Genomic DNA, 20395 nt, shown 5'->3' with positions numbered 1-20395 from the left:
GCTGAGGGAAAAAAACTTCTGGCAGCGGTGCATGCGGTGAGCGCACACACCTAAATTGAATGGACATGAGCAATCACTCGAAGAAGCAGCAGCCATATTTATTTCTTATTATTGCACTATCATGACTTCTTGTGATTTTTTTTGTTTTGTCATACATACTATTGATAGACATACATTTATACTATGTATACCTATGTGTATATTTTCCACATACTGTATATACACACTGTCTGAGACATAGACAATGTAATTAAATCAACAGCTTAAAAGATATAGAACTGAAAAATAGCTAAACAACTTCCTTGCTTACCGTTCTACGCACTCCTTTACTACAGCAAAATTGCCATCACCAATCACCTTTCCCACTCTGTATTTCTCAAGAATAGTGGATGACCCTGAGCACTTGTTTCCATTCACACCTGCACAAAAAGCAAGGACAATAATGTAAGGTGGAGAGAGACATCAGCAATATGGCATATCCCCACAGAGTTCAAGAGTACAATGTAGATATTCCTAGAAACAAAATAGAAATGTAAAAATAAACTATGTTCAGTACAATCTGTCCCTTTGTTTTTATTTCAAAACAGCAACAAGAACTATTAAAGCTTAATCAGAGCTGTGTGACCTCCTTGTCCTTGTTAACATATAAGAAAAACATTTTCTTATATTATTGTCATTTCTATGTTGACAAATCCCAAAGGTGACAGAAATTCTAGTTAAATGTTTAACTCCAGCCGTGTCCTGACACATTTAGCTTTTTATTAAGAGGGCCTTCTTTTTCAAATTTTCATTGGTGTTTTCCTTGAGCACAAAAAAAAAAAAAAAAAAGGAAAAAAGGAACGGAATTACAAATTCATGAAAAATAGTAAAAATTTGGTAATGAAAAAAAGACAGTTATTTATGCATTTAACTAATGAGGAAAATTTCAGATGACTAATTAAACATATTTTATGTTGTTTGAGGCCCTTCTTATACCATAAAAAAAGTAACAACTCTTGACTCCTCCTTGCTTAGCACAGACAGCAGCTATCATACAAGTCTCTTGGCTAAACCACCTATCCAAGACTTTCTTTAAGGTGCAACAACATATCCAACTAAATGTTGAAGACTGCAATTACATTTTGCTTGTGTATTAAAATTAAACCAAAAACATTCAAGAGACATTACATTTTACTGACAATATTGCCTATGGATCTCATCGTCTTTGATTTGTTTCATTAAAGAGCTAGTCAGGTCTAGAAGTTAGCTAGTCAGAGCTAATAGTTGTCTAGAAAATTTGGCACTGAAATTCTATGTACCAAATTTCTTGTCATAGTGCCAAACTACAGATAAGTTTTATAACTGCTAATGTTAAGGGTTTTTTTTTAAAACATTGTATCTTTCCTTAAAACCAGTTAATTCTACAGTATAATAGTGTCATCCCATTTTAAAAAGACTTAATCGCTTTATTAAAGGAGATAAGAACTAGTTTTAGATCATAGCAACACTTCTATCTACACTGGAAATAGACGTCAAGTAAAGTAGATCATGGCCTTAAAACCTGTTCTTTATTAAGTTTCTTGTCTTGCTCTCCCACCCTGACTACCACCACTCTTTCACACACATTAAGAGACATCAATTTGCAAGTATTTTTGTAGGAACAAGATCATAAATTCTTTACTAGCCTCCCTATTCTCAACAGATTACTTATTTGGTAATGAAAAACAAATAGATTAACAAAGTTCCCACAATGGTCACAGAGATTTATCCATAAGATGATCTCCTACAGAACTGAAAAGGTAAATTTAGAATGAGGGGCTGGCTGGTCTGATGACTCCACTTGCAGCAAAATGGGCTACCATGAGGAAGACTACAGTTCCAATCCAACTGCAAACACCTTACTTTTGCGGGGTCACCATAGACACAATGTTCATAATTTCCATGAATGGGCTGACTGTATCACTCTAAAGTGCCCACTGGGATTTGACTGAAGAGCAGGGCTTTTTATTCATTCTGCATCCTACAGCTTTTTCCAGAATGACTTGGTGAAGTTGAAGCTGGGGATACTGTTGCTTGGGAGCAAGGAGATGATTATAAATATGGACTAATATAATGCTATGAAGATGGACTGGGTGAAAAACCTTGAATGCTGGCAGGCTGAATACCTCAGGTCAGATCTTTAGAAACAAAGAAATCTTCTTGTAAGGGGAGCCTCAGTCCCGAAGTCAATACATCAAGAAAAATTTTAGACCAGAGCTGCTGCTTGTAACATATAAATCAAGTTATAAGAGGAGTGTATTAATGAAGATATTGCTATGGCATGCACGTTATGAGCTGTTGAGGTTAAGCACTCAGGATGAAACTCTCTCTGTATCCAGGCAGTCATTAATGGGATTGTGTGGATTAAAGCATGTTCTGGACAGTGAAACCTTTTCCGAAATTCTTGTGTGTTGGTTGCATAAAGAAGGGCCATACTGCAAGACCATGTGACCAAGCTTTGGGTTAGAGGGTTTCCCAGGTGTAAATTCCAGGGAGCTGAGTCAATAATGTTTTGAGCAGTGAGATTCCAGGGGAACTCAGAAGAGAAAGAGGCTCAAGACAGCTGCCTCTTTATAGGAGGACAGTGGTGGCTTCAGCTCACGGTTCTGAAAGAGGCATTTTCCTATGTGCATCTTGTGACATTTTGTTGAAAGGAAACAAGGTGTAGGTACATTTTGTAAATAACACACTGATAATAGCCTGACAGTGATTTCTCTTCCAATGGGAAACTGACCTGTAAGGTCTAAAAATCTGCTACCATTTGGTAAAGGGGCAATATTATTTAGAATCGAATTCATCTCTCTCACTGTACAGACTTGATATAGCAAGTGCAGTAACGGTTTATCAAACAGTCAGTACCTACTAAGGAATGTCAAGGATCTAAGATTAAAATCTGATGGATTGCTAGCAGTTGTCTAGTATCACTGAGCTAACAAAGTCACTTAACGGTGAACAAGGATTTTGTGAAGGTTAGTAGCAAACAGTGGTTTAAATGCTTACCTTCAGGACTTATGCAATGGAATAGTTCAGGCACACCATTCACAATGGAAGAAGAGCCACAGTGTGGAGGAATCTATGGAAATATGCATAAGTCCATTATTTCTGATAATAAAGTTACTAAAATGAATAATAAGAAAACAAGTTATCTTCCCCAATTTAATTTTTATACATATTAATTTTTTATACTTATTCAACATAGTTACCTTGCACTAGGCCTGCCCATAAAGACTGGGATCCCAGTCCTGAGGCCCTGTTTATGAAAGGAGTCACACCACTGATTTCACTGGCATTAATCACAGCAAATGACATTCCCTCTACTTTTGTGAAGTGATACTTTGGCTTTATAGGGTCAGTGTGGGGAACGGAAATTCCGTCCTCCCCTAAACCAAAGGACCAGTAAAGACTACAAAAGTTTTCACATCTAAGCCGGATTCAAAACCTGTAGTAGCCAAGAGTCATTGCTAAACGTAGTTCAGAGGCCAATATACGACGAATCGGTGGTCTCAGTCCATAACCTAAAGTCCACCATCACAACTGGTACTGTTTGTAGTTTCATTAACAGAACTTCCCTCTCACCCTGATGCATAGTCTCTTTAGATTAGCACTGAGGCATGCTGGGAGGGTGGTATAGGGAGGCTTGCATTGCCACCACTAATTTCTATATCTTAAAGGAGAATTTCAGTATCTAGGGCTGGCAGGCTGGCACCTCTACGAGCACTAAAATTAGCTTTAAATTTAGTGGGGGCAGGGCCATCCCTACCCATTCACAAAGTACACAGCTGCGTACGGCACCAGAGAATTTGGGGCACCAAATTTTCTGGTGCCCTGCGCAGCTGCGTGCTGCTCCAGCCCCGTCCCGCCTCTTCCCACCCCCACTCCACCCCTTCCCCAAAGACTCCACCCCTGCTCTACCCTAGCCCCACCCCCATCCCCTGAGGACTGCAGGAGGGCCGGGCCTGCACTCACCAGCAGCGGGAAGTGCAGTAAGCTGGCCCCAGCTGTGCTGCCAGTGAGTGCAGGGGGGTGGTTCCTCCCCGCCCCCCAAGACAGCCCACCCTCCCTCCCGCAGAAGCCTGGGGCCCCCCACACACACACACCCCCCGCAGGGGGGCTGCATAGGGCCCTGGAATAGCTAGAGTCGACCCTGAGTGGGTTTTTTTTTATACTGTTACTGAAGTGAATGCTTAGAACTAAGAGAAACTGAATTCACCTAACTGTTCTACATCCCAACTGTACAATGCATATTTTAATAACTATTATATATAAAAATAGAGACAGTAAACAATTTTTTAAGGAGAAATTCAGACAAGATGACATTTCCCACAGTAATTCCATTTTACAGGTATTATATGTTAACAGGGTCTTCACAACTAATTAAGAAAAGTTCTTGCCTTTATATACATCACAGTGATATATAAAGCAGTGCAGTGTTATTGTAAAAGGAGGCAGGGACTTGTGCAATGAATAAACTGAAAGCAATCAAACAGTGAAAATGTTTTATGTACTAGAATGTTAAGTTTTACAAGGCTCCCATTTCAGTTCAAAACATATGGGTGCTTTATTAAATTAATAGGTATTTAAAAGCACCCTCCTTCGTCCTTTACAAGATATTTCTACCCGTTCCCTAGGGTTCTTTTTCTCACTGATTTCATGGATTAATACAGTTCTCACCATTCACCACACAAAGGATTAAAATGCTTCTCTGCCTTAAGCACAATATCTGCTGAAACAAGGCTTTGCACAACACCTGGGAATGCAAGTGCAGCATTTTCAATTTCAGCTAACATTGTCGCGTTACTGAATATTTTAAGTCATTAACACTACTGTCAGTGAAGTAACTGAACTGGCAGAAAGATTTTGTTAAAGTCTCACATAATGCTAATGAGTGCTCAAGTTTCCAGTGGCATCTAAAGTGACAAAACAGCTAAAGGTACAGTAACTAGCTATGGTGCAACTTAATTTTATGAAGCCACAGAAAAAATGCTGCTTGTCAGTTAGTGTCAGCAGCAACTGGATAGTTGCCACTTCCTATTGACAACTTTTAAACAGCATAAGTTAATTCATAACGAAAGCAGCATTATCTAGTTGCTATAAAGGATTAGGAACTGAATCCAGGTGTCCTGTTTACGACATTAACAGAAGATTGTAATTCAGTCAGTCAGTGACTTAACAACTCAGTGCTACGGCTTCTCCAAATGTAAAATGGGGATAATAATGTTGACCCATCTTTGTACAACTAAAAAGTCTGAGTCATCAGCAAAAATATCTAATCTCTCTTTTGGTTATGATTTAAAAATGTCATTGAATAAGTGATAATAGGTTAAGATAGCAAATCATCCAATCCACATTTCTAGATGGCTTTATCCTTGTGAGATACAGGATAGTGAAAATGTACTAGAATCTTACTGTATAATGAGCTGGGATAGAAAAATGCAGGCAAGAATAGCAGAAAGGCAAGAGGAAGGATGGTGGTGTGTGAGATTTAAGGCACTAGATTAGGACTCAGGGTTTTAGCCCCAGCTCTACCACACTTACTGCATGACTTTGGGCAAGTCATAACCTCTTTAGGTCTAATCCACCACCCACTGAAATCAATGGGAGTTAATGGGCTGTGGATCAGATCCTCTGTGCCTTAATTCCTCAGCAGTAAAATTGGGGTAATAATCCTTGCAGCATTCTGGTGAGATAGGGAAATAATTCCTCAATGCCTGTGAGGGGGTCAGACACTAAATTGATGAGGAAGGGAAGGGACATATAAGCAAATAGTCTGTGTGCATACACTTACAAAGCAGAGCAACTATATTTATGTTTTCAGATGACCAGCATTTGCAATATCCCTTGAATTTCTTTTTATACAACAACATGATAGAATAGCAATACTGTGGGTAGTCTTGTTAAAGAGATTATTTTTTAAAACCTGCCACAGATTAGAAAGTTATTTTTCTATTCTGTGAAGAGCTAAGGGACAATTCCAGCAGCCAGCTACCCTAGTTAAGTTGGCAGGCACAGCTCCATAAGGACTCCCTGCACCACAATGCACACGGAGATGGGGAAAGAGTCAAGGCACTGGACTTGCAAACAGACTCACCAGTCTACCAGCCATTCCCTATGTAATAAGGGAAAAAACAGGCACAAAAATTACTGCAGGTTCCTCAGAAACTCAGAGATTATATTAGTTAATACAATGAACATACTATCATTTTGCAGCCTGAAAATGAGAAGAAATCCTCATCTACTCCCAGCCCACACAAACTCCCCATTTCCTGTTCCTCTTACACAGTACAGTCACAGGGACCATACTCTCTGAGGAGAAGGATTTGGCCAAGAGAACTCTATTCTGCTCTCCAATTTCTGCAACAGCTGTCAAAGAATTCATACTGAAAGGCAGAATTTGGCCCTAGGGTGACAGTGGAGTAGTTTAATCTTGTGCTGCTAACTAAAAGAGTAGAACTATCTTGTCTCTTAAAAATTGTGAATACATCCATCACTTTAGAATCTAAGCTCCATTTCTGTATCTAGCTAGGACTTCTGCTATGAATTAAAAGTACCGTACGTTAGTGTGATGCTGTATGATTGAGATATGATCATTTATATAATTGATATTGCCATTTAAACAATTGCAACACATCATATACAAAGTATATCCTGTAAGGTGTCAACGGCAAAGTTATGATATGCTAAATATGATTATCCTGTTTATATGCATGAATCATTTTTGTATCTGAAGTTATAAATATTGGCTATGCGCTGGCTATGGCTGTCAACATTCTACTTGCACAAAACTGAACATCCTTGCCCCACCCCCTGCTCCACCCCTCCTCTGTGACCCTGCCCATGTCCTGCCCCTTCTCACTCCATTCCCCCCTCTCTGTTGCTCACTCTCCCCACCTTCACTCACTCACTCATTTTCACCAGGTTGGCTCAGGAGACTGAGGTGCAGGAGGGGGTGAGGGCTCCAAAGTGGGGCCAGAAATGGGGAGTTCAGAGTGAGGGAGGGAGCTCCAGGCTGAGGCAGTGGGCTGGGATGCAAGAGGGGGTGAGGGCTCTGGGGTGGAGCCAGGGATGAAGGGGTTGGGGTGCAGGAGGGACTCTGGGCTGGGGGGTGGAGCCGAGGGGTTCAAACTATAGGAGGGGACTCTGGGCTGAGGCAGGGAGTAGGGGAGTGGGAGGAGGTATGGACTTTGGGCTGGGTGTGTGGGTTCCGGGGTGGGGCCAGAAATAACGGGTTCAGTGTGCAGAAGGGGCTCTGGGCTGGGGAGTTGTGAGGGCTTTGGCTTGGGATGCAAGTTCAGGGTGGAGCTGGAGATGAGGGGCTTGGGGTGCAGGCTGGTACTGAGGTGTTTGTAGGGCGGGATGGGGTTCAGGGCTGGACCACGGGGTTGGGGCCCGAGAGGGGGTTAGGAGTGCAAGCTCTGGGCGGCACTTACATCAAGCAGCTCTCAGAAGTAGTGGCATGTTCCCCCTCCAGCTCCTACACAAAGGCATGGGCCAGGTAGCTCTGCATGTCTCCCTGTCAGCAGGTGTCACCCCCGCAGCTCCCGGCCAATGGGATTTGTGGGGATGGCATTTGGGGCAGAAGCAGCATACAGAGCCCCCTTGCTGCCCCTACGCATAGGGGATGGAGGGGGGAAATACTGGCTGTGTCCCGGGAGCCTGCCAGCCCTGCTGCGTGGTACCACCAACAGGACAGTCAACAGCTCAGCCAGCGATGCTGACCGGAGCTGCAAGTGTCCCTTTTTGACAAGGTGTTCCGGTTGAAGTTGAGACACATGGTCACCCTAGTGCTGGCATCCTACATATGTGCTATATTCCTGAGTAACACCCACCACATAAAATCTACATTGGAGCCAGAATGCACATTGCGAATGGACTATTCAATTGATGGCCCATTAAACACCACTTAACTCTCACAGTAGGCCACAGAAGAAGCTTGTCCCTGCCTGGTGAGCCTTCCTGTGAATGCTTTAGCTAGAATATGGGTAATGGCATGTGACTTGCTCATGTGACCCGGCACTCCATCTTGTGTCTGTACTTTTTCCACACACTGAGCAAGGGACTTTGTTTCAGACAGTAAAAATTCCATCCACATGGGAGAAGGTATAGAAGAACCAACATCTCCATTTTGCCTCTTCAATGTTCTAATCTCTGGACTATGGATTTACACTAAGGGAGCATAGTGACTATGGACTGAGGACCTTCCAATCTTCTGGAAGGCACCAGAGACTTTACAAGCCAGCAGTCTGTAACATCACTGCTACAAACCTGATACAAGAACTTTGTAATGATTGTATGTATATGAATTCTTCGACTATTTTAACTCTCTCCTCTTTCTTTTCTCTTATAAATAAACTTTTAGATACTTGATACTAAAAAACTGGCAACAGTGATTGAGTAAGATGTGAGTTATATATTGACCTGGGTATGTAGCTGATCTTTTGAGATTAGAAGAATCTTTTGTTTGATTAAATTCGTTCTCAGTAACTACTCATTATAAAGTCCAGTGGCTGGGTGGTGAAGCAAAGGTTGGAATGCCTAAGGAGACAGCATTTTTGACTTCTTGTTAAACCAGTGTAGTAAGACAGAAGTTTAGAATAACCACCAGATGAGGGGTGAGTCTGCCCTATTTCTCAGCAGTCTGTCCTGAATCTAGTATTCTCAGCTATGCTCCACTGAGGCACACAGTGGCAGCTAGCACTTTTTTTTTTTTTGGGGGGGGGGGGGCGCAGTTTAGCAATCTTCACCTTTGCCTTCCCTCAAGTCACATCCTGAATTCATGTTTTCACATAACATCCAGAGCAAAATCAACACTAAACCAAAGCAACACAGCATTCAGTGACACACAGAAGACACTTTACAACACACACACACACGATTTACAAAACTAGTCAAATATAGTGTTACAAAGCCTCACTTACACTGCCAAAAAACAAACAAAACCCACAAAATCTGTTCTAAAAATCAAACCTGTCCAGCTAATGTTTTAGCTTCCTCAGGTAGAAATGTGCAAAACCAAAACCTCTGTGGAAGAGTATTAATTTTCCACAACTTCACAAACATCCAACACACTGTTCTGTATATGGAATTATTTTATAGTAGCTGTTTGACAAAGCTGGAGAAGTTGGGTAACATTCTGATATAAGGCCTTGCAACAAGGACACTCACAGTAGATGTGCCTATGAATTTAAAGCATGTATTTTGGTGCTCAGTGTGACAAGATGCAAGGAACACATTAATTTAGCCTAAGGAGTATGGCATGACTAACCATTCTTGCCATCAACCCAATTCCCAGTCATTCATTAATATCAAGAGAGACCTCCATGCCACAGAAACTACTACTGGGTACAAAGCATGGGAAACTTCATTTTAAAACTAACTTAAAGGAACCAATTTCTTTTCTAATACAGCGGCTTCCCAAAACCTGTCAGTTTTGGTCACATCATGAAGCTCATCACCTGAAATTTTAAATTAACTGAAGACTCAGAAAAATTAAGCTTATAAAAGTAAAATATTATTTATTGGAGAGAGATAGGACCCACAGCGTACAGTACTATTTCTGCACCACTAAGGTTTCTTTAAGTTCATCCGTAAGGAAATCTTCTTGTACAGAAAGTGTTTAGTAAGCCACTATACTATATAATTACATTATGACTACATTAGCAGTTGAGTTAATACTGACAGTTATAGTCTGTGGCAAATTAATGCTAGTGAAATCATTTGATTACATTCTACATATTATACTACATTGAATATTTCCACTGTAAGTCCATAAGAAGTGGCTCTAGGAATTTAAAATAATAATTTGCAGTAGCCAGGAGACAAGTGAGTCACGTGGAATTGGATGTGGTCTGTATCTTTATAGTTTATAATTTGTATTACAATATCATAAATCTGCTAACAGTATTTCATAGGAATTGTACAAAGAACAACATTTAATTTAATATTTAAATGCAAGAAATCCTTTTCTTTTCCCTGGCAGCAGCTATGCCATAAAAATTATTATGATGAAATGGTGAATGTTTCCAAAAGACCTAAGAGGAACCCTCTGACTCCCACAAGCTGATATTGTTTTGAGGTTGTCTGCAAGACTACACAGCTCTTGATATTCGCCAGTCTGATTCTTAATGAGTTTAAATATTTATATTATTTCTATAAAAGGAAAGGAAGCATCTTTGTGAAGACAAGTGCAGAGCTTTTCCAAAGACATAAGTGTTCCCCATACTCCTTCAAACAGTCAGCTGCATGACTACCACAGCAATACAAGGACAGAACAAGACGGGAGTGATGAACAAGTCAGTGGTACTTCATAAAGCTGTTTCAAATCTGGCCAAGGACCATTGAGATAACCCAAAATAAGGCTTACAGAATTACAAGAGGGCCAGACAGCTGCAATGAAATTACCTATCACTACTCCCCTAGCCCGCCCCCATCCCCAGTTATGAGTAATTATCTAATTCTGGTATAGGTCTCCAGGGTCGCCCAGAGGATTCAGGGGACCTAGGATCGTCGGCGGTGGGGGGGGGCCCTGCTTTGGCGGTAATTCAGCAGCGGGGGATCTTTCCGCTCCAGGACCTGTCGCCGAAGTGCCCCAAAGACCTGCAGCAGAGATTCCACCAAAGCGGCGCCGAATTACCACCAAAGACCCGGAGCAGAAGCAGCTCCGGGGGCCCGGGCTCTGCAAGAGTTTTCCGGGGCCTCCGGAGTGAGTGAAGGACCCCGCTCCAGGGGCCCCGAAAAACTCTCGTGGGGGCTCCTGTGGGGCCCGAGGCAAATTGCCCCATTTCACACCCCCCCCCACCCCTCGGGTGGCACTGTAGGTCTCTTATGCAGTCAGTCACTCCAACGTGACAATATGTGGAATAAGATGAACAGATGCCTGCTGATGAGACAAAAAAACAAAAAACAAAAAACCCTTCTTTTCTCTCCTCCCACCCTCACCCAAAAACCAAGCTTAGATTTTCTTGGAAGAGGCTATGAGAAAAGTACCGCAACTTTATATACACATCTCACTGATAAAACAACTTTCTTTAAAGGTGTTAGAAACTAAGGTGTTTACTTTAAGCTTGAAGATGACATGCAAATTGGATGCTGTCTTGAATAGAAATGAGTGATAAGGTCTTAACTATGCAGCTGAGGATCTGGAGTGTTATTCATATATTTAATTCTCCTACATATCTACCTGAAGTGACTAGAAAACAGCTGGAATGCACCTACAGTCAGCAGAAAGCATGGTCTCTAGTTGGTGGCCAACTATTTGTATTTGACTATTTTAACTTTTGGAATATATATGTGATAGGTATGAAATAGATTATTGAAATAGATAATATGTAGCATGGAACTTTAGGAGGCTCATTTGCTAAAAGCTATGAGGGAGTTTGAATATTACAAGCATGTCTTCATTGCTATAGAAGGTAACAAGATAACCACTATGAGTGAGCATTTGCGTACGGAAGCGTGGTACTAAGAAGGGGCAGTGAAATAGCCACCACAGTGTTATTTTAGGTTTTCCCACTTTAAAAAAAATAATAAAGCTTATTACACACTTAAGCTCTAATCCAATTTGATTCCTGAGACAAAACTGACAAAAGACTGAGGCTCTCAGCCAGGACAGTCCCTGGACAAAGTCCTCACTGACATATTGCTTTATATTTACTTGCTCATTGCAGTTCTTGTCCCAGAACCCCATGCTACAGTGAAAGACTCCATTATTTTTGTTGGTCTTCTGCTTGATTTCAAATTCTCTTCATTAACTCAATGGGAGAGAGCCTGATATAAATGGGACCCAGCAGTCCCACGTTTGGCTGGTGCACTATATATTAAATTCTTTACTTTCCACTGCAATATCAAGTACTTGACTGCGCTGCATTAGAAATGTTGAAGAACTACGCTGACATTACTGCCATACAGCTCAAAATCTCTTCAGCAAGAGTGTTCAGAATTCCGAGCCCATCTATGATAGCTGTAAATGGGCTTTACACTAAGTATCATGCTCATGTTTCCCTTTCCAGCACAGACAGGCTAAATCTTTCTAATCTATTACATAAGCAGTAAAGATATCTAAATATAAATATCTGAAGGCAGTGTCTAAAGGACTCCTCTAACAAGCTCTATTTTTATTTCACGATAATAAAATGATCAACTTTGTGGAAGTATATATTTTTAAAATTGAACATGCTAACATGATTAATGGGAAATTTAAAAAAAAATTTAACCCCACAAGAATATAGGCTCTGATCCAGCAAATCACTTAAGTGCATTCTTAACTTTAAGGATGAGACTAATCCTACTGATGTCAATGAGTTAAGCATGCACGTAAGTGATTTGCTGAATCAGGGCCATAATGCCATTTGACCGTAGTCATTTGGTCTCAACACATTGAAACACACACTCTAGCATAGTGCTATTTAGTTGCTTAATCAGGTTTCCAAAACTATGCCTCAAAGTTAAAGCCTGTTTATTTACAGAAATTTACAAAGCAAGGCTGGGTTTTATGGAACCTAATTTCAAAAGAGATACACAAAATATCTGCTGGATACACCAATCACCTAAACCGGTTTGCTGCTATGGTTTTCACCACATGGATTGTAAAAACAGTTTTAAAATGTCAGACAGAAAATGAACCATTTTAGCTGAATTAACCAGTCTGAGATGAGTTTCAATAACACTTCACAAATCCTGATATCTATTAATAACCAAACACACACAAGAGAGCATTGGAAAGTCTAAGACCATGCTTAAAAATCTCATAATGTTAAGTACTTTATTCCTCTTTCCCCCTAAACGAAAGCTTCTGACATATTTGATTAACCCTTTCAAATTGGAAGTTTGCTTTTTTTTTTTTTTTTTTTTTTTTTTAAATGGTGCAGTGCTCTCTAGTAGCAGCAGATGTGTTGGATCTGCTGAAGCCAAGGAGAAAACATGTATTTTAAGAGCATTATATATCTGGGTCACTGGAGATGCCAACCAGAAGGGTTGTACTTTTCAAAGAATAAAAAGAACACAGTCCTCCTTGTTAAGTCATCCTGCATTATCCAAGACACTATCATGGTTTGACTGTCAAATTTCTGAATGACTCAGCACATCAGAATCTATACTGAAAAATGAAAGTAAGCCTCTCCCCAACACTCATATTATGCACAATGATTTTCCAATTGATGTGAAAATAGTTCAGAGGTTTGATTAAAACTAGGGCAGTTAACTCATGCGATTAACTCAAAAAAACTAATCATGATTTTAAAATGTAATCACTATTAATTGCAGTTTTAATCACACTGATAAACAATAGAATACCAATTGAAATTTATTAAATATTTTTGGAAGTTGTTCTACATTTTCAAATATATTGATTTAAATTACAACACAGAATACAAAGTGTACAATGCTCAGTTTATATTATAAATATTTATACTGTAAAAATGATAAAGTAAATCCTTTTTTTAAATTCACATCATACAAATACTGTAGTGGAATCTCTTTACCATGAAAGTGCAACTTACAAATGCAGATTGTTACATAACTATACTCAAAAACAAAACAATGTAAAACTTATGCGCATAAAAGTCCTACTTCTTATTCAGCCAATTGCTAAGACAAACAAGTTTGTTTACATTTACAGGAGATAATGCTGCCCTCTTCTTATTTACAATGTCACCTGAAAGTGAGAACAGGCGTTTGCATGGCACTTTTGTAGCCAGCATTTACATGCCAGAGATGCTAAACATTCATACACTCCTTCATGCTTCGGCCACCATTCCAGAGGACATGCTTCCATGCTGATGACGCTCATTAAAAAATAATGTGTTCATTAAATTTTGACTGAACTCCTTGAGAGAGAATAGTATGTCTCCTACTCTGTTTTACCCACATTCTGTCATATATTTCACGTTACAGCAGTGTGTGGTGGGGCAGTCACCCCGCTCTGGCCCTGAAGAGGTTAAAACAGCCCTGGGAAAGGGCTGCCTTGGGGAGCTAATAGGGTAGGCTGATTAGGAAGGCAGCCACAGCTGGGGCCATGCCCAATTAGGAGACAGCTGGCCCTATAAAAGGGCTGGGGGCCAGGAGCTGGGGCAGTCTCTCTCTCTAGCAGTGGAGAGAGAAGCACCTAGCTGCCTGGGAGCAGGGTACCAGAGGTAGAACAGTGCTGGGGAAAGGCAAGAGGAGCTGGGGAGCTCCAGCCTGGAAATCAGGCTGTAGTAGGACTGAATGGACTTGTAGGTTCCAAAGTTCTACATTGTTTTAGTTTTGAATGCAGTTTTTTTTGTACATAATTCTACATTTGTAAGTTCAATTTTCGTGATAAACAGATTGCATTACAGTATTTCTATGAGGTGAATTGAAAAAGACTATTTCTTTTGTTTTTTTACAGCAAATATTTATCAAAAATAAATATAGTGAGCACTGTATTGTAACTGAAACCAATGATATATTTGAAAATGTCAAAAAATCCAAAGCTATTTAAATAAATGGTATTCTATTATTCTTTAATCGTGCGATTACTTTCTTCAATCACTTGACAGTCCTAATTAAAACTCATACCAATATCCAGTGGTGTGTGATAGCATGTGTTGTTTCCATGGGTACCCCAGTCATTCAGTAACCCATCCTCACAAAAGCACTGCATCACAGTAACTTTCCTTCCATCAAGGAACAAATTCATCTACACCTCTACCTCGATATAACGCAACCCGATATAACATAAATTTGGATATAACACGGTAAAGCAGTGCTGCGGGTGGGCAGGGCTGCGCACTCCGGTGGATCAAAGCAAGTTTGATGTAATGCGGTTTCACCTATAATGAGGTAAGATTTTTTGGCTCCAAGAATAGCATTATATCGAGGTAGAGGTGTATTTATGAAAGGCCCTGATCCTCCAATCTGTACTTAGGTTAAATTACCATTGACTTCAATATCAACCCCCAGATTCCAGAGCAAGTTTTGCCTGAACAAACACAGCATCCTGATCTGGTCGGTTAGCTCACTGAATCAGCAGCACAATGACATTCGAGATGAAAGTTTATCAGGGCAGAAAAAAGCCCCTCCATAAAAAGATAAGCTGTTCTTCCTTCAAGAGTTTGTTTCCTGTGATTGGTTTCCTGCCCCTGAAGGTACCATTTCCATGGATCCAGTACACTGAGGAGAGGGAAATCCTTGGAGAGTGAAATAATTCTTCATTTTGCTTTGAAGGAAAAGTGGTATGAAGAGAATATGATGCAAGGGTCAAAGTCTGTGATCAAGAAAGAAAAATTGCTACTGAAGTCACTATGATTTGCTATTTTTCTGCCCTGATGGTTGGAATTATCACGTAAGCTCTGCCCTCGTCTTTAGCATTTATTATCCAGCTTCAATTGTGTGGTGAAATATGCCATGTACTTAATTTGCCATATACTTTTCTCTGGAGATCGAGAAGATATTGGTGTTGCAAGGGTATTGTGTTTGCAGCTGCTGTTCCTGCATGATCATTTCAATAAGTTGAATATCAACCCTGATTTGTTCTCTTCTTCCAGACAAAAAGACCTCATCATAATTGTCTCCAATGATTATGCGACACTAGACACTGTTACCAGAATTGTTATCCACTTTAATCAAAGAAATGACAGTTTATTTTCTATATCAATTGCCATTGAAAAAGGGAGCTCAATCAGCAGTACAGCATTCATAAATAACCATAACTTCTCTTTTCTTTAAAACTGTGGAGTAGAATGAGAATTGGGTCTATTTTTTAAAAACCTTAAAAAAAACAGGAAGGGAAGTGTCATAGAACCCTGCCCTTTGAATTCCTGAGAGCTACTGCATGAATTGTTGCACGTGCACACACATAAAACCACCAGCAAATTTTTAAATACCTTCTTAATTTTGTCTGTTAATATTCTACTATTAATACACGTTTACAATGAAATCAGCAGCCAAAACATTAACTTTTCAAACAAACCAACCCTCTGCATATGATCTTGTGCCTTCAATGTGATAAATGTTCTGCCATGGTTTCAACAATTGCATTTTTTCTCAGCTGCAGTCATGGTCACTTCCTGGACAAAAACAGCGATGAGTCCTTCTGGCACCTTAGAGACGAATAAATTTATTTATTATTAAGGTATCACAAGGACTCCTCGTTGGTTTTGCTGATACAGACTAACACGGCTACCATTTTGAAACCTGTCACTTCCTGGACAGCGATTCCTTGCAGCTTTATACAAGTGCAGGAAGCCAGCCTGTGCATGTAAGAACACAGTGTGCAACAGGAGACATCTCCAGTGGGATAAGGCAAGGACTGCAAAGGCGCTACAAAATAATAACATTGAATTTTTCTTTTTCATAGATGGATACGTCAAACCAAACATCACAAATATAATGGCCCCCTAAAAAGCACAGGTATAACTGTGTTACAATATTTCTCTTACTATTTTTAGATCAATTCTTTAACCCTCATGCATGCTTGCTGGAATACTTCCCAGAAACAGATGAGTGTTGGGAATGCATCCCAGAAACAAGTATGACAGAATACATTAACTCCTTTTGGCCTTGACCCCAAGATGAACCATCCAAGCATACCCATCTCTCTAGTGACCAAAACACAGCTGGAGTCTACTTCTGAATAGCTGCATACCAGTGGGGAAAAATGACAGGTTGCTACTACTTCAGTAGGTACTTTATGTTTTTCGGATGATTAGTTTGTTTTTGCCATTTTTCAACTCTGCTGATGCATGCATGGCTTACTTGACACGAAAATCCATTAGTACCAAGTATCGACTGAATTCAAAAACGGAAAATTACTGCAGAAGCTACTTGAGTAAAACTGACAGTGAACGGGAGAGAGGACTTTCCACTTGATTAAAAATAGCTTATTACTATCAGAAATTATCTCTATTAAAAGCAATCAGAATAGTAATTATTTATAATTCTATATTAGTAATTCCATTGAGATAAATGAGATAAAAACAAGAAATTGTTAAAATGTAGGAGCCGAAAAATCTTGTAAATAAGATACCCCCAATTCCACCAATAATGGTGTTTTATACCATAAGCAACTTCAGGATGCAATACTGGAGATTTTTTGAGCCAAATTCTGATTTAAGATACTCAGTTCACATTTTCACAAGTAAAAACTGCTATTGTTCCTACACACACGTCATTTTTTTCAAGACAGAGTGCATAACAAGAAATCAGTCTAAGCCTGTGTGCGAAGAGGAACTAGTATAGCTCAGCACTGTGGCCTTAGTGCAAGAGATGCACAAAATTACTACCAAGAACCAAGTAATTTAAGAATATACTGGAACTCATCACATCAATCAAAATTCCCTTCTAGCAGGCTCACTGGGGAAGCCTGCCAGAAATCAGTGCAATATGCAGTCGAAATAGACAAAGATTCAATAATAATTAGTATGTCAAAAAACCCAAACCTGAGTACCACTCTAATTGCGATCTGTCCTTTCTGTGCTCTCTAAATTGAGACAATTATGTCTGATGAAATTATGCATCCTCTTTACAACCATTACATTCAACAACGAGAACTGCAACACAGAATGATAAGGGAGTGAATCCTCTAGTGCACCTGCAGAAATGCTGCAATTTATGTAGTCACTAGAAAATTCTCCTACAAAAGACAGGTAGCAAAAGGCTCACCACCATTCTAGCCCCACAGATAAGGTAATAGGGCCAGAGCCCTGGTAAAGGGAAAGCCATGGTTTCACTAGGAGAGGATTCTCTTGGTGCAGGCACTGCGGAAGCCCGACAGCTGTAAGGCTGCCCTCAGAGAATCCCCTAAGGGATGTAAGGGGCAGGAAGAGTCTGCCAGGGGTGAGAGGGGCATGCCAGGGGTGGGGCAGCAGCTTGCAGTGTTGCAGCCCATAGAGTAGCCCTGGGTGGTTACCGGAGCTTTAGGCTTTCTAAGTTGCATGGGAAGGGTGGGATGAAGTAGGCAAAAAGATGGTTCAAAGCCACCAGCGCCCTCTCCCCCTCCCAATAGACTCAGAGTTCTGTGCTGCACCTCTTGGAAAGGCACATCACAGAATTTCACCCCAAATCTGCCAACTAACTTAAATCAATAATTAAACCAGCAAGAATGGCTTATGGACTAGAAACGGTTTTTGATTTCTTGTAGGTATGTACATACTTTTGATTTGTATTCTTGAGCACCACCTAGAACTTTGTTCCATTAGTAAGGGGTTGGTTATCAGGCCACGTCCACACTACAGCATAAAATCGAAATTATTAAAACCAATGTTATAAAACTGGTTTTATAAAATCGATTTTACGCGTCCACACTAGGGCACATTAATTCGGTGGTGTGCGTCCATGGTCCTAGGCTACCATCGATTTCTGGAGTGGTGCACTCTGGGTAACTCAGTAAAAGAATGAGACCAATAACTTCGATTTCCGTCCACACTAACCCTAAATCGATATAGTAATATCGATTTTAGGGTTACTCCTCTCGTTGGGGAGGAGTACAGAAATTGATTTTAAGAGCCCTTAAAATCGATTTAAAGTGCCTTGTAGTGTGGACGGGTACAGCGTTAAATCGATTTAACACTGTTTAAATCGATTTAACACTGTAGTGTGGACCAGGCCTCAGCATGAAAGTTTCAGTTTCTGCTGCAAAAGACCGAGCTATGCAATACCTACCTTGAGTCCACGAAAGCTCCCCGGGCTGGTTGGTGAAGAGCTGGAGGACTTGGTAGATTTTGGAGTGGATATCTGGCTGCTGGGTGTTCCACTGACTGTCCAGAGCAACAAAGGCAACCAAGAGGAAGAAACGATTATTAAAAGATTAAAATGCAAATACCTGTTGTAATATAATGTGGCTCTCTGAGGTATTATCTGAGTTTACTCACATAAAGACCAGACAGGCCAACCCCAACGTCTCAGAAAGAATCATGAAGTCCAATACTGTATCCTTTGCTCACTCAAACTCCCATTGGCCGGAAACTGGCTGCATCCTTTGCACATACAAAACACTGCACTTCTATTCCAGTTTCATGAGAGCCAGTCTGCCTGTTGCCAGTGGGAGGTTTGGGTACACAAAGATAGGAGGACTGGGTCTCCAAGTTGCATAATTTATTGCGATATCATAACAAAATATTAAAGAGATACAAAATTTGACCTCCCTTTTCCTCTTCCCCATTTGCAAAGTCAACTTAATACTTTATAGGTGATGTGTGTTTTCATTTAAAATAAAATGTGTGTCTTTTGGGGACCAAACTGTACTAGACTATAGGTTCTCAACTGAACCCTTAATAATACAGCATTGTGTGTAGGAAAAACATTTTCAAAAAAATTAACATTTCAATTTTGAACTTTCAAGAAGTTACTATAAGCATCAATGAAAAAATTCTCAGAGGACAGAAAAATTCTCCCTCCCCACAACCCCTGATGTCAAGAACCTACACATTTTAACCCCTTTAATTATTCAGGGCCTAATAAAGCCTCCACTGTACTCTTATTGGCTTGAGGGGCAGTTAGCTCAGTCCTACATTCTTCCAAAAAAGGGCTAAATCAGTGTCATTCATAAGACTGACCAAAGGAGTCTCTACTAAGCCCACGTCCAGACTAACCCGCTGTATCGGCGGGTTAAAATGGATTGCTCGGGGATCGATACATCGCGTCTAGTCTGGACGCGATGTATCGATCCCCGAGCGCGCTTACATCGATTCCGGAACTCCATCAACCCGAATGGAGTTCCGGAATCGACATGGAGAGCTGCGGATATCGATCCCGCGCCGTCTGGACGGGTGAGTAACTCGATCTTAGAAATTCGACTTCAGCTACGTTATTCACGTAGCTGAAGTTGCGTATCTAAGATCGATTTTCCTCCCCTAGTCTGGACGTGGCCTAAATGATGCACTGTATTGCTTCTGCATCCAATCCTTGTTTGCCCGAGGAGAGGAAAAACTGATCAGGAAACTAAAGAGAAAAAAAACCTCAAAGAACATGACTTCACAGTGGGAGGAAGTTTCTCCTTTAAGAAAAACAAGAACCTGCCAGCAAGACATTTTGTTTCCATGGAAACAAGTAACCACCTACACTTTTTCAGATGTGTGAAGAATTTCTCTAATGGGTTATGCACTACTCTTTTAAGCACCACCATTGTTTTTTGCTGTGCAAATGCCAACCAACATACAATACTGAACTTCTCTGGGAACTGAGTAGTCTTCCTACACAGCTCTACTTTATTTTGTAATGCTTGAACAGTTGTGATCTCAGTGGTTACTGTGACTACACAGCAGCTCCACAGTCTTAACAAATGATCCTCCCTAACGTGCATGATGCTAGGTTAAAAATTAAGCACCATTTATCTAGGGGATCAGTCTTCCTGGAATCTGATGACCATCCCAGTTCTATTCCTGGCTCTGCTATCGAATCACTGAAGGGTTGATCCTACATTGCT

General features: G+C 40.5%; 1 protein-coding gene across 4 annotated transcripts in view; it reads right to left on the bottom strand.

Annotated features, from left to right (window-relative positions):
* Nucleotides 1-20395, bottom strand: part of DCLK2 (doublecortin like kinase 2) — a 142623-nt gene that overhangs the window by 49657 nt on the left and 72571 nt on the right. For 3 of the 4 annotated variants that reach the window (XM_050946358.1, XM_050946359.1, XM_050946361.1), the window contains 3 exons: nucleotides 18634-18728; nucleotides 3019-3091; nucleotides 311-419 (listed from right to left, as the gene is read on the bottom strand). In XM_050946358.1, the coding sequence (XP_050802315.1) occupies nucleotides 311-419; nucleotides 3019-3091; nucleotides 18634-18728 (277 nt within the window). The remainder of the gene's footprint in view (nucleotides 1-310; nucleotides 420-3018; nucleotides 3092-18633; nucleotides 18729-20395) is intronic. The other variant, XM_050946360.1, reaches the window with a different exon arrangement.

Source organism: Gopherus flavomarginatus, chromosome 3 (genome assembly GCF_025201925.1).
Source record: "Gopherus flavomarginatus isolate rGopFla2 chromosome 3, rGopFla2.mat.asm, whole genome shotgun sequence".
NCBI classification, from domain to species: domain Eukaryota; kingdom Metazoa; phylum Chordata; order Testudines; family Testudinidae; genus Gopherus; species Gopherus flavomarginatus.
The sequence above is the reverse complement of the archived record's forward strand: the minus strand, read 5'-3'. Positions and strand labels throughout refer to the sequence as shown.